Below are 12,706 nucleotides of genomic sequence, written 5' to 3' on the forward strand. Positions count from 1 at the left end.
CAGTCACGCAACAGCGGTTTAGGCATGGTGGATGCCATTTAAGAGGGGCAGCCGTCCATCCCGCGAGACGCGCTCGCAGGGACGTGGCTGTGTCCATGCGGCTGGGCAGCGGCTGCGTGGTGCCGGTGGCTTGTTTAGTGACTGAGTCGGCTGCCCATGACAGTTGCTTGCACACCAACCGCACCTTCGCCCTTGTGCTGGGTTGCGCCATGACCGCGCACGCGCGCACGGGGCACGACCCGAGAGGGCCTCTCCTGGACCACCGCCCTGCACATCCACCGTGCCTTCATGCCCGGTAATGCTTATGTCAGGCCGAACCGCACCACCACGCGTTACAACCTGTACGCATTGGGCGAGCATACACCCGTCGACTTGACATTTGTGCACAAGGCATTCGCCGCAAACGTGTCCGCTGCGCAGGACTGCGCGCCTAAGTTTGTTTGTGCATCGTATCCCGACCCATGCTTGCCAATACCAGCTGACACAGCATTGCGCTGTCATGCAGCCCCTTCCAGCATGTGCCTAGCAGCAGTGCTTTTGTGCTTGGTGACCACATGCTGCACCAACCGCTGCGTGGCTGCTTTTGTTGTGCTGGCTCATGGGTGGGTAGTTAAGCAAATCCCTGGAGCAATTCAGATAGCGTTCAACGCCAGGCTTCAATCATGGGGTTGGCAGCCATTGCAGATGTGGGCGAGGCGCCGCAAGCGGTCTGGGGTGCGAGCCCTGCGGCCTAGAGTGGTGCGGTTCCCCGAACACGCCTTCCGGGAGCCACGGCTTCTGTAACAACTTGTAAAATCTATACTTTATATTAAATGAGTACCGCGGAGGCCGGGCTTTGTGCTGACGTAGGTGCGAGGCCTCGCGGAGTTATGCGGGACCCCGAACACGCCCGCCCCTTCCTCTCATGGCCCTGGGAAACAAGTTGAAAATTAACTAACCCTTTGGGCCCGGCGGGGCGGGCGGCAGGGCCCTCCCTGAATTTATGTAAGTGCGGCGCGGTGCCCGGTTGGGTCGCCCATAGGCCCCCCAGGCCATGAGTCATGCTGTGATCTTGGTTGACTGGCCAAAGTCTCAACTGGCAACCACCAAAATTTAAGCAAGATGCAGGATTTGTAATTGACCCCCCGCACTCTCCAGTCTGTACTACCGTACTGAATCAACACCCAAGGTAGAGGGTGTGTCCAAATTTACAACAAGTACACAACACTGCAGGGAGATTGTATTCTCATAGCTATTCAGGAGTAGTGAATTGCAGCTGAAACGCCTGACACAGGCACTCGGTCCGACCAAGCTGCAAGTACGTAATTGCACGGTGCAGCAGCAGGATTGGCCCAGTGCAGGCGATTTGCTTGGCTCTGAGCACGTGCTGGATGCCAGCGCACACATGCGCGCTGACCAACCACATCCCAAATACCAGCGGCCAGGGATTTTTCAGGGACGCGCCAAAGTCCATGCTTGGCAGCAGGACAGCTTCTGGCGGTCACGCAGTGGCCGATTGTGTGTACAGCGCGCGTGCCCTGTGAAGACGTCGGTGAAAGAAAGTGTGGCACGCCACCAACAAACACTGCCCTAATACATACTCTACAAGTGCAATCAAGATGGATGGCAAGCAAGTAGCGACATTGATTGCATGTTTTGTGCACCTTGTTTGATTCAATTGCAATCGAAACGCAGCACCAACGTCTGCAGCTACCGCGCTGTGCCATCCAGACACTGGGCCTGCTGCACCATGTGCGGCTGCGTGCATTCATGCCTGGAGATACACTTCCACAGACAGGGGGCCAATCTCCCGAGCGCGCCTCAGCTTACAGCACCAGGAGGCCGGCAGCCACGGCCACCATGATTGGCGCCGTCCAGCAGCTCAAGGCGACGCCGCCCCGCGCGGCCGCGCCACCGGTCTGAATCTCCTGTGTTGGTCCATGAATTTGTAATGTGATGTGGCGGTTTGGCAGCAGCGCAATGCAACACAAATGTTTCGTGCAAGCCCACGAGTGGCTGGGCGATTTTAGGGTGCTCAGACAGGCAAACTAGCTCGGGTGGGATGCGCAGCGGCAGCGCGCGCACGCAAAGAGACATGCCAAATCCCTAGAAGACCAGGCAGGGCTCGTGCAACATCTGGCGCAAGCGAGGCCCCATACGCCCAGCCAAAAACAAGCCAAGTCCTGAACGGCTGGCCGCCCTCTCACCCCGGCGTCTGAGACGAGGATGCTGTTAGAGGCGGCGGCCCTCCGCTGCTCGGCGCTCTGCTCGCTTCCCCCTGCCCCCGGCTGCTGCCCGGTCTGCTCGCTGACGGCGAGGCCGGCCGCCAGAGCCAGGTCTTGGGGCTTGTCGCCCGGGTTCATAGGAATACCTGTTGGGAGGAGGGTGGGCGGGTTGGGTGCCATCAAAGACAGCAGCTCAACACTGCATTCCCCGAAAGGGGCGCCACTGTCGGTGCAGACAAGTGCCACTGCCAGGATGACAGGACGCCTCGCTCGCCATGTGGAGCCAGCTGCTTGCCCCAGGCCTGCTGCAAAAAGGTGATCCATTCGCTAACATGCGCACATGGCTGGTTGCCCCAACGACCAGCTCACCGTCGGGCCGCGGCACGAAGGGGGCTGCATCCGAAGGGGGCGATGGCGCTGGCTGGGCTTGTGCTGCCTGCTCCAGGAAGGTCAGGAGTATAGAGTGCAAAACGAGGATACGGGTTGCCGTTTTTGGAGGGCATGGCTGTTTGATCGGTATTCAAACTTCGTTCATTCTCGGGACCTTGGGGGGCGGCTGACCATGGGCAGCCGGCGACAGCGCTGTGGTTGTTAGCACGAGAAGGCAGGCGTAGCTGCCAGCAGGTGCAACAGCAGCGCTGCAGCCCTCGGAAAAGACGGCGATTGCACGACAGGCCGGGTATCTTATCACCTGCAGCATCCCCAAGCCAAGCAGGAGTATGCATGCGATTATGCACACGCGCCCAGCTGGGCGGCGGAGGCATGACACGGTCGCGGCGCTCTTTGCCGATTGCTGGGGCGTGGCTGCTGTAGGCCGCAGCTGCGCCCGGAGCGCATTCATATTGCGCTAGCCTGATTTCTTTGATGAGTGCGACTGGCCTAGGGCGCTTTTGTTTCGAGTTTGCCGAAATTGAGAGATGGATCAAGTGAGTAGTGTCGGGCTGGAAGCGTGAATGTATTGACTTGGCAATATGCAATGTCTTTGGCCGTTGCCATGCATCTAGCACGCGTTCAAGTCACCGCGTATCACTGCTGACGGCCACTGTCGCAGCTTCTGCCGTGTGTGAGAACTTAGCCGCGAGGACGTGATATATGATAAGCCTGATCGAACAGGTTGATCCCTCTCGACTAATATAATCATTCCAACCTTGGCTAATCGTGGAGCAAACGAGCAATGCCGTAGGATTTGCTTGACGGCGTTTGACGCTCAGGGATGGCCTACCGCGCTCTGCTGGACAGTGTGGAAGACGTTATGGACACATATTTTGAGCGCTGCAGGTGCGTGGTGCTCCAGCTACTCCTCGCTGCGTGCGGCGCAGTGTGCTCGCTGCGCGTTGTGCTTGCGCGTGCCGAAACCGCCCCTGCCGCCACCCGTCTCCTCAGGGCAGCGGAGGCCTTGCGACAGGCGGAGATTGAGGCGGCAGTGGTGCTGCAGTCCTCTATGCGTGGCAAGCTGCAGAGGGCCTACCTTCGCTGCCTGGAGTGCGTAACAGGGGGTGGTGCAGCAAAGCAGTGACGAGTGGCTGGTGTTGCGGCGTATTCTGCCGCCTCTGCGTTGGCTGCGACGGTGCAGATTAAGAGGATCCTTGTGAGTTATCTGCCCTTGAGATCCACACCTGCCGCACTGCCACGTGTTTTCGCCACCAGAGCGCATGTGGGCACAATACAGCGATTCTGGAGAGGCCACCGCGGGAGGCTGCGATTCGCGGCGGCCAGGGAGGCCAAGGACCGCGAGCTGCGACTGGTGGGCGGTGGCGCTGAATCGGCAGTGCCTGATGAGCGAAACACAAACTAATGCACGGGATCAGGAGCCATCTCAGAGGACATGTGGTGCGTGCAGCAGCTGCACATCAGCCGTGAGACAAGCGTGGGGCCTCGGCAGCTAGGGTGGCTGAACAATGCAGACATTGCGCTAGAAACGGCCACACGACCACGCCATTGTTTGTTCACCGACCACCCTCAGGCATATTTTTGCGCGGCGGCCACTGCGATCCAGCGGCGCTGGCGCGGATACTGGAGCCGCAAACACATCCACAGCTTTGCAGCCCGCAAGGCATACCTGTCTGCTGTCGCCCAGCAGAATGCGGCTGTGCGGCTCGAGATGGCCACCGCTCTTGAGGCCGAGCTGCTGCGCCGAGCAGGAGGCCGGCGGGAAACAGCTCGAGAGCTGTTCGAGCGCCAGATTGGGCAGCTGCACCACCTGGTGTCGACGAAATCAGTGCCTGGCATATTTAGCCCTCCGTTCGAGGGCGCAGCGGGGCTGTTGCCCGTGATTGAGGGCCAGACTGTCGAGGAGCATCTGCAGCGCGCGTGCCGCGCGCAGGTGAGACGATCGGGCGCGGCAAAACCATGGACCAGCTACGCAGGGACTGGCCTTCGCGCCTGGTTGCAATTCATTGTGCAGCGGCTGCCGGCTTGACGGGCTGTGCACACGTACGCTGCATCATTCGTACACCAAGTGTGATGCGCGCCGCTCTGGTGCAACACCGTGTACTATCCACCGCAACCTGCAGGTGGCCCCGGAGGTGCAGCGGCGCATGCATGCGGCAGCAGCGCCCGGCGCAAAGCACACGCGCGCCGCGCAGGGTCTCGCGAAGCGCGCCACGGGTGCGGGTGGCGGGCGGCCGCCGGTGACGGACGCGGGCAGCGGCGGCGAGGCAGTAGGCGCCACCGCAGGGGCAGCGGCGTCGGGACAGGCCCTGTGCCGCCGTGCACAGCCTGTCGAGCCCAGGCTTGCCAGCGGCCCGGGCAGCACTGTGCCCATTGTTCCCCCCGCGTCAACGCTGCGGCAAATGTCGCCGTATGATGCCGTGAAGGAGAGCGCAGCACTCGAGCGTCGCATCGACCGGGCGCAGGTAGGTTTGGTGCGGGTGGGGCCGAGGTGTATGATGAGCTTCCCTGGCATTGATCGACCATGGTTTCAGAGAGTCCGAAGCACAATTGAATGGTCCATCAGAAACCCCCTTGACAAACCGGCCTCCTGAACAATGCTCAAATTGCCTCGTCAGGTGGCGGTGCTGCACCGCCAGCCCTTCCTGGGCCCCTCAGCAACCATAAATGTACCGTTCGTCGAGTCCCCGTCGGTGCGCATCGCCGACGCGTTCACAGACCCTGTCATCGGCTCAATCCCTGGCGCACGCTCCGCCGCGCGGCCGCCGCGATGCGGCGCCACGGGCAGGCTGTTCGATGCGTCAGGGAAGCTGCGGGGATTCTTCGACCCCAGCCTGCGGCAGGGGTACTGATGGAATGGAGGCTCAGAGGCATGGCGAACTTGTGGCCGCCATGTTAGGGCCACCCATGCAATACTTTGATGGTGGTGCTATGCGTGTTGTAGGCTGACTTTGTCAACTTGTGTTGTACCGCCTCACTCACCACGGTCACCCACTGCTGTATCACTGTACTGATGTAACCACCAGAAGCCGCCCATAACCCAAAATCAGCGTACGACGCAAGAATGGTGTTGAAAGTCGACACAAAATATTTGCTTGGCAGGGAGTTCGTGGCTTCGTTTCTTGCAAGTGATCTCCCCTGAATGCGATCACATCCGCGCGCGATGAAGACATTCGTGGCTCTCTTTATATGCGTGGTTGCATTCACATCAGCAGTAAGTCGCACCCTTCGCATGATGCTTTGTCGGCTACATGCTATCATCAACAAGCGTTGGTTGACTGGTGGCTGCACTCCGTGCGGCGGCGCTGCAGTGCACCCCACCCACCGTCCACGTGATGCGCCCTGCGCCACCACTGCAGGAGCGGGCTCCTGCTCTTGCGCCAACAAAATTTGTTCAGTCCAATCTCGTTGGCGATTGGGCTGGTGAGCAGCTGAACAAACTCATCCAGGCAGGGTGTTGCGGGCTGTGCGTGCAGGCGTGCGATCGACTGCGCAGGAGGGGGGTGCGAGAGGCGGGGGCACCTTCAAGCAGCGACTGCTCACAGCAACCACTGCCCCGCCTGCCCTGCAGAATGTCCTGTCGTCAATGCTACAGAGTGGGACCTCACTGTCTTCAACTACACATGTGAGGCGCACAGCAACCCAAATCCCAGCAGCGCCAGCAGCACGGTTGTCAGCCTGTGACGCCCCGAGTGGCTTGCTGGCTATTGTTGGCCACGGTGCAGCAAGCAAACACCCCACGTTTTCACCAGGGATTTGATACAGTCACCACTCAGCCTTTCATGAAATTGGCCCTAAACGCTCGCATGCGCTTGCGCACTGGCGCGAATGCTCGGCCCAGCGCTCCGTCTGTCGCCGCTCGCTCCTCTTCCCCCACCACACCCCTCCCGTAGTTGAGTCCCTCACGTCCCTGTCGGAGCTGGCTTCTGCCAACCTGACTCAACTGTGCAGCGACAAGGTGCTGGGCCTCTTGAACTGTGCCAGCGACAACGAGGTGTCACTGGAACCGGCCGCGGTTATCAGCTCAACGACCTCTTTATCCACAACGAACGGCTGCTGCTTGGAGGAGTGCGCCGCAGGCATCAAGGAGGTGCGGCGTCAGCCAGCCTTGAGGTTGGGCCCTGCAAGCATCTTGGCAGGCGCACAGAAACAGGCTCACGGCTGCCCTGTACGGCGTAGCGAATGCAAACAATTGGACTGTTTGGGTCCAACTCCTGCGGCATTATTTCAAGTAGCAGTCAGAAGGGAGCTGATGCGCGTTCAGAAGCCTGCATTGGCCCTCACCCTAACCATACCTTGAGCCTGACTGGCTTGCTGGGATGAGGGTAGATTGATCAGGGCCAGGGCTTGTCGGATTCAAGGTGCGCAGAACTTACACAACCAAGGGCTGAAACAGCGGGATTTTGAGACATCGGCCTCATTGGCCAGCGTCCGAGCTGCCTAGTAAGCAGTGGAGAGCCTGTTGTTGCCCTGTCCCCACCAAGCCCACGCCAGCACCACTCGCCGCCGTCTCTGCAGGCCGTTGACAATGGGTGCTTTGCTGAGCTGTACCCTCTGATCTGCAAAGACCCTCGCGGCGTCAAGTTGCAGGCCGGCCTGTGAGTACACGCGCGAGGGATTGCGGCCCTCATTCTCAGGCTGCACCGAGGCGGCAGTTAGCATATGCTGCTCAGTGCTCATCCGGCGCTTGTGCCACACAGACGGTAGCAGCCAGATGCCGTGCAACATATTCTAAACGACCCTCTAGAGCACGCACTGGCCAAGCCGGGCCCCGCACTGCACTGTGCGCCCCCCTGCAACCCTGTCGCAGCTTCAATGCCGGCGTGCGCTGCGCCAACTTCACAGCGGAGTGCCCTGACACAAGCGCAGCCACAACAGCCAGCGGAGGCAGCGGCGGGTCAGGGGGCGCCCCGGCGGTGACCGGCGGCGCCGGCGCGGCGGCCGCGTCCGTCGTGATGGCGGTGGCAGGCGCGGCTCTCTTGCTGGCCCTTTGAGGAAGCGCCAGCCGAGCCTTCGGCCGGTCGTGCTGCTGCTGGCCCAAAGTCAATGCTTCGCCACTGGTTTCTGTGGGCGGATTGATCAAGCGACAGCTGCGTGCTGCGTGGTTGACACCACTGCCATCTAGCACGGGTGCGGAGCGTATCAACACTGTGATCGGAGTTTGCAGGGCTGGACATGTGCAGGCGTGCAGCACCACGCTGTCCAGCCTGTTTGCAGCCCTGCCACATCTTTTCAGCGACCCAATTATAAATTGCAAAGTGCTTAGTGCAGGGTGCGCTGTGTCCTCCCTACACTGGAGAAACACAGATTCAAATTTTTGCAAGGTGCGCACAACTCTTCAGTTCAGGGGTTGCTTACAACCACCTGTCTCCGGTTGGCCTGCACCCCTCTGCTGACACTGCCTTGACAGCCAACCAGTAGCACTGCACTTGAGGTCCAGCAGCCCGTGCTGCTGAATTTGTGTGTGTGTAAGTTGTCCCCATATAGTTGCCTCCATATAGTTGCACAAGGATGATGAATTGACAGCACATACAAGCAGGCACCACAGATGGCGGCGCCCAAAGGGTTGATGATGTCAAGCCTGTGGATTGCACAGCAACCTGCAGGGAACGCCCCCGCTGCTCAGCGTTTCCCGCTGCCACATATGCCGACGCCGCTGGCACAATCATCCCACTGATGCAGCGACGCACCCACCCACCACACCTGAGCGGCAGAGTTTTCATGCGTGAGGGGGAAGCCAAGGTGTGTGCAAATATGAGGTGGTGCAGGCCAGCTGGGCAATCAGCAGCTGTTGAACATGTTGCCCGTTTACATGGGAGCTGGAAGGGGCGAGCAGTGCCCATTCCAATAAAACTACCCGCGGCCTAGTCCTGCACCCACCAAATCACGCCATCACACGCACCTGCTTATGCTGTTGCAGAGCGTTCTGGACTACTGCAGTCGGGTTGCTGCCTGCCAAGCGACTGCTTGAATCTACTGGCCCCCTACTCTTTGCTGATGTGGATGCCTTGCCGAGGCCGAAAGTACTCCTGATTGATGCTGCCGTCGGCGTTGATCATGGCCTGTGGGCTGAACCGACGCCGCATATCTGCCGCCCACTGCTGGCGTTGCTGACGCTCACTTGCATCATCAGATACTGGCTGCTGAAGCTGCGGCGGCTGCAGCTGCGGCTGTTCCTGCAAGAAAATATTGCTCTCAGCTGGCGTGCCGTGCTGCTGCTGCTCTTGGCATTCCATTGAGGATCGGCGGGCCAGCAGAGCGCCAGCGGCCACCCGGTGCACGTGGTACAGCGCCCTGAGACTGCCCGCTACAGCCGGAGGTGCCTAGTTATGCACGCACTATGCCATGCGGCCATGAATGCCTCTTGCAGCTGCGTGACTTGATCACTGCCCGCCTTGACAAAAGAGAGGTGTTATCAGCCGAAGCGATATGTACAGCAGAACACCAATGCGAATTCACCAAATCCTTTGCACCAAAAGATTTCGTGATCAGCTAGGATCACGTTGATCTGTGCTTCTCGAACCTTTTTGATACTTTGTGAAGGTGGAAGAGATCAAGCCCATACTAGAAGGGTCCACGCCCGCCAGCTCGTCCCGCGCGCCAGCGTACCCACCCACCCACCCCGCACGACCAGGAGCGGAGCCCTCGGCAGCGCGGCAGCGGGGGCGATGGTGCTGGTGCTGTGCATCGGCGACCTGCACGTCCCGCACAGGGCGCAGGACCTACCGCCAAAGTTCAAGGAGCTGCTGAAGCCAAACAAAGTGGACCACATCCTCTGCTGCGGCAACCTCTGCAGCAAGGTGCGACGACGCGACTCAGCATTGCAACTGCGCATGCACTCCCGTGCCCTGGCTTGCCGTGGGCAGGGTGAGCACCTGCCTTGTCGGTTTTACCGACGGCGTGCGGCTGCGCACAGCGCCTTGCGCCGTCACATAGGCGGGCCCCTGCCGCCATGCGGCCGGGCCCCGGGGGGACCCGCAACGCCGCACACCGCAAGTCCCCTTTCCCGCCCCTTCTTGCCCTGTCTGGCGCCCGCAGTCGTTGCTAGAGTACCTGAAGGGCATCTGCGCCGATGTGAAGCTGGTCCAGGGTGACTTTGATGATTTTGAGGCACCAGACCAGCTGGTGCGCCTCGGCTCAGCGGCGCACTATCACTCCACACCCGGGCAGATGCCGACGCTCGGCCGCGCGGCGCATGTGGTTCCAATGGCAAGGCCCTCAGTCCAGGCTTGTAGCCGAGGGATGTCATTGGCAGCACGCTGGCAGCGGCGAGATTTTTTCAATCGCGGCCGGCCGCAGGGCGGGCGCGGTCGGCCGGCCTGACAGGGCGCCACCTGCGCGTAGCGACGAAGCAGCGCGCAAAAACGAGAGGGACCCCCTCGCTTTGCAGGCCCCGGCAGCTCTTGGGCAACCCCTCCCGGATCAACAAATTCGCTCGACCTGCAGGTGACCCAGATCGGCGACATCCGCGTGGGCGTGTGCCACGGCCACCAGGTGGTGCCATGGGGCGACAAGGAGGCGCTCGCCATCCTGCAGCGGCAGCTGGACGTCGACATCCTGGTCACGGGGCACACGCACGCGTTTGAGGTGGGGGCGCGCGGCACGGTGCGGTGCTGGGCAGTGGCGTGCGCTTTTGGGCGTCGTGCAGGGGTGGAGGCATACTTTGTGTGATTGCGTGCGCGTGTGTGGGAGGGGGGGTCAAGAGTCGGAGGAGGGGTCGGGCGGGGTGTGGCTCTGCATGTGCTATCTCTGAACTGTGGTTGGCGGGCACGCGTCCGTACGCTCTGCAGCTGCCTGGGCCACGCGGAACCCCTTTCCCAGTGGCGCCCCTGGCGCCCCGCCCCCCTGGCCCCCACCAGGCCGTGATGTATGGCGAGCGGCTGCAGATCAACCCGGGGTCGGCCACGGGCGCGTACAGCAGCCTCAACGCAGAGGTGGGGCCCAGCTTCGTGCTCATGGACGTCGATGGAGCAAAGGTGGGCGGCACATGACCCGCGGCCCTCAAGTTGGTTGAGGGCCGGCGGCTGTTGCTGGACGCCGGCTGCCAGCGCCATCCGCCTGCGCCAAACCCGTCGCTGCATTTCGCTGTGCGGCCGCTGTGTTTGCCCGTCCACAGTGCTGCTGTCTTGGCGCTGCCATTTCGGCCCTGCCGTCTCGGCGAGGCCAACTTTGTACTGGCCCCCTATTGCAAATGGCCCCCTGCCGCGGTCTCGCGCCCAACCCATGCCCCCTGCCCACGCTTTGTGCACCCGCGTGCCCTGCCTCAACTCGCACGCACTCTCCCGCTCACACCACCCTGATGCCTCAAGCCTCCCTGGAAATTACACACACACGCCTTGGTATTCTCATATCATCAAAGCCAGCCAGCATGCCAACATACGGTCTGCGTGCCGTAACGTGCCACCACAACGTGCATGCCGTGTCACCCACAACCATCATTACTCTGGGCTCTCTGCAACCCCCTGCGCCCCTCAACCAAAGGCGACCGTGTACGTGTACCAACTGGTTGATGATGCAGTCAAGGTGGAGAAAATTGACTACCAGAAACCGGGGGCGCCCGTCACCCTGTGATCTGAGGCGGCGCATGGCCGGCCGTGCGCCCGAGCACATGGTTCCTGAGGTTGCACGCAATTCTTTGAAGCGATGCCAATTGGCGCAGCGCGTGGTGTTGATTCCAATAATCTGTGATGCCTGTCCAGTGGATGAGTTGTGGGGGGTGCGGCATGGGGACAAGAACGGTGCCTCACAGCCATTCGGCTGGACTGCGGAGGGGTGCCTGGTGACATGGCGCCACCCGGCCACGATTGACGCCGTCAGCGCCGCGGCGATCGGGGCCACCGCTAGCTCCAGCATGTAAAACAAATGGTATGTGTCCGTGGACGTCAGGTGCGGCAGCGTGGAAGAGGCAGCCGGCAGCGCCACGGGCCCGGCCCTCCCCCACCACTGGAGCACACTCTGCGGCACAGCCCATCAGACCGCCCCTGTGTTCTTCTGCATTGTTCACTGTCGCGGTCACCAACACGCACTTTCAACAGTCCAATTCTCTCCTGTGTGCCATAAACACCATAAAAAGAGCTCAAATCAGCGAGCGCGCCTTGCAGCAGAATCCACCGCACGGCAACATGCAGGCCTCATTCGGCAGCAGCGTGACAAGGAGGGGATTGGGAAATGGTGGATTGCCACAGCGTCGCGCTCAGTGGCGGCCATTTGCAGGTGCGAGGTGGGATGCGGAGTCTCGCGGTCCACACACCGGCCCGCGCCCCTGCTCACGCCCAATGCTCTGATTGCTATGCTACGCTCTCCAGGCTCTAAGCCATCCCGCGGCAGCCTGGTGTGTGAGGCCAACAGCGGCACGCCTGTCCCCAAGAACAGGTGCGCTGCGGTGCTGCTCGCTCCCAGCCCACACAACCGCAGGGCGGACGCCCGACGCTTGCTGCGCTCCCGCAGCAGTGCAGTGCCGCATATGCCGGCATTTCCCGGTCCGCTTCATCCATGCACGTGCGCTGACCGCATACACCCATGCGAGCCACCCTCCAGCCACCTCGCAGCGGGTTGCGGCCGCCTGGCCCCTCGTTCAACCACCCCCTCCCCTCGATTCCGGCGCACCCGCCGCAGCATCCTGGTGGTGGGTGGCACCGGCACCCTGGGCCGCCAGATCGTGCGCAAGGCTCTGGACGAGGGCTACGACGTGCGCTGCATCGTGCGGCCGCGCCAGAACCCGGCCGACTTCCTGCGCGACTGGGGGGCGACCACCGTGCAGGTGCGGCTTGCCGCGCGGCTGCAAGGGCGCGGTGCTGTCACGGCGAGGAGTTCAGTGTGTGCAGCTGCGCCTTGCACATGTTGAAAAGACATCCGGGCTTAGAGGGCATCAGGGCTTATGCCTGGCACAGAGGAGTGCTCGTCAGTGGCCGGGCCCGTACTACACCCTGAGGATCGCCCCTGAAGGCGGACGCGCAACTTTGCTGTGGCCAGCCAAGCGCCCCTCGTCGGCCCGCGCCCCCTCCTTTCTTACCAGTAACCCTTGCGCCTGCCACCCGCCCGCCGTCGGGCCTCCTGCCCGCTCCCTGCATCGCGTCCACGCCCCCGCCCGCCCACACCGCACGCCCTTCGTC

At 61.7% G+C, this 12,706-nt stretch overlaps 3 protein-coding genes across 3 annotated transcripts in view; all 3 read left to right on the forward strand.

Moving 5' to 3' along the window:
* Window positions 1-4,305: 4,305 nt before the first annotated feature.
* MNEG_2954 (hypothetical protein) lies at window positions 4,306-5,446 on the forward strand (the record flags this gene model as incomplete). Its single annotated transcript, XM_014048570.1, has 3 exons — window positions 4,306-4,527; window positions 4,718-5,059; window positions 5,213-5,446. The coding sequence occupies 3 exons, from the start codon at window positions 4,306-4,308 to the stop codon at window positions 5,444-5,446; spliced, it is 798 nt and encodes a 265-aa protein (XP_013904024.1).
* A 3,816-nt stretch (window positions 5,447-9,262) lies between these two features.
* MNEG_2955 (Vacuolar protein sorting-associated protein 29) lies at window positions 9,263-11,165 on the forward strand (the record flags this gene model as incomplete). Its single annotated transcript, XM_014048571.1, has 5 exons — window positions 9,263-9,394; window positions 9,633-9,719; window positions 10,041-10,199; window positions 10,454-10,570; window positions 11,076-11,165. The coding sequence occupies 5 exons, from the start codon at window positions 9,263-9,265 to the stop codon at window positions 11,163-11,165; spliced, it is 585 nt and encodes a 194-aa protein (XP_013904025.1).
* A 718-nt stretch (window positions 11,166-11,883) lies between these two features.
* MNEG_2956 (Uncharacterized protein ycf39) overlaps window positions 11,884-12,706 on the forward strand; it is a gene marked incomplete at both ends in the record, with an annotated part of 4,609 nt that continues 3,786 nt past the window's right edge. Inside the window, 2 exons of the mRNA XM_014048572.1 lie at window positions 11,884-11,966; window positions 12,210-12,354. Of these exons, the coding sequence (XP_013904026.1) occupies window positions 11,884-11,966; window positions 12,210-12,354 (228 nt within the window). The remainder of the gene's footprint in view (window positions 11,967-12,209; window positions 12,355-12,706) is intronic.

This window comes from Monoraphidium neglectum (genome assembly GCF_000611645.1).
Source record: "Monoraphidium neglectum strain SAG 48.87 unplaced genomic scaffold scaffold00353, whole genome shotgun sequence".
Classification (NCBI taxonomy): domain Eukaryota; kingdom Viridiplantae; phylum Chlorophyta; class Chlorophyceae; order Sphaeropleales; family Selenastraceae; genus Monoraphidium; species Monoraphidium neglectum.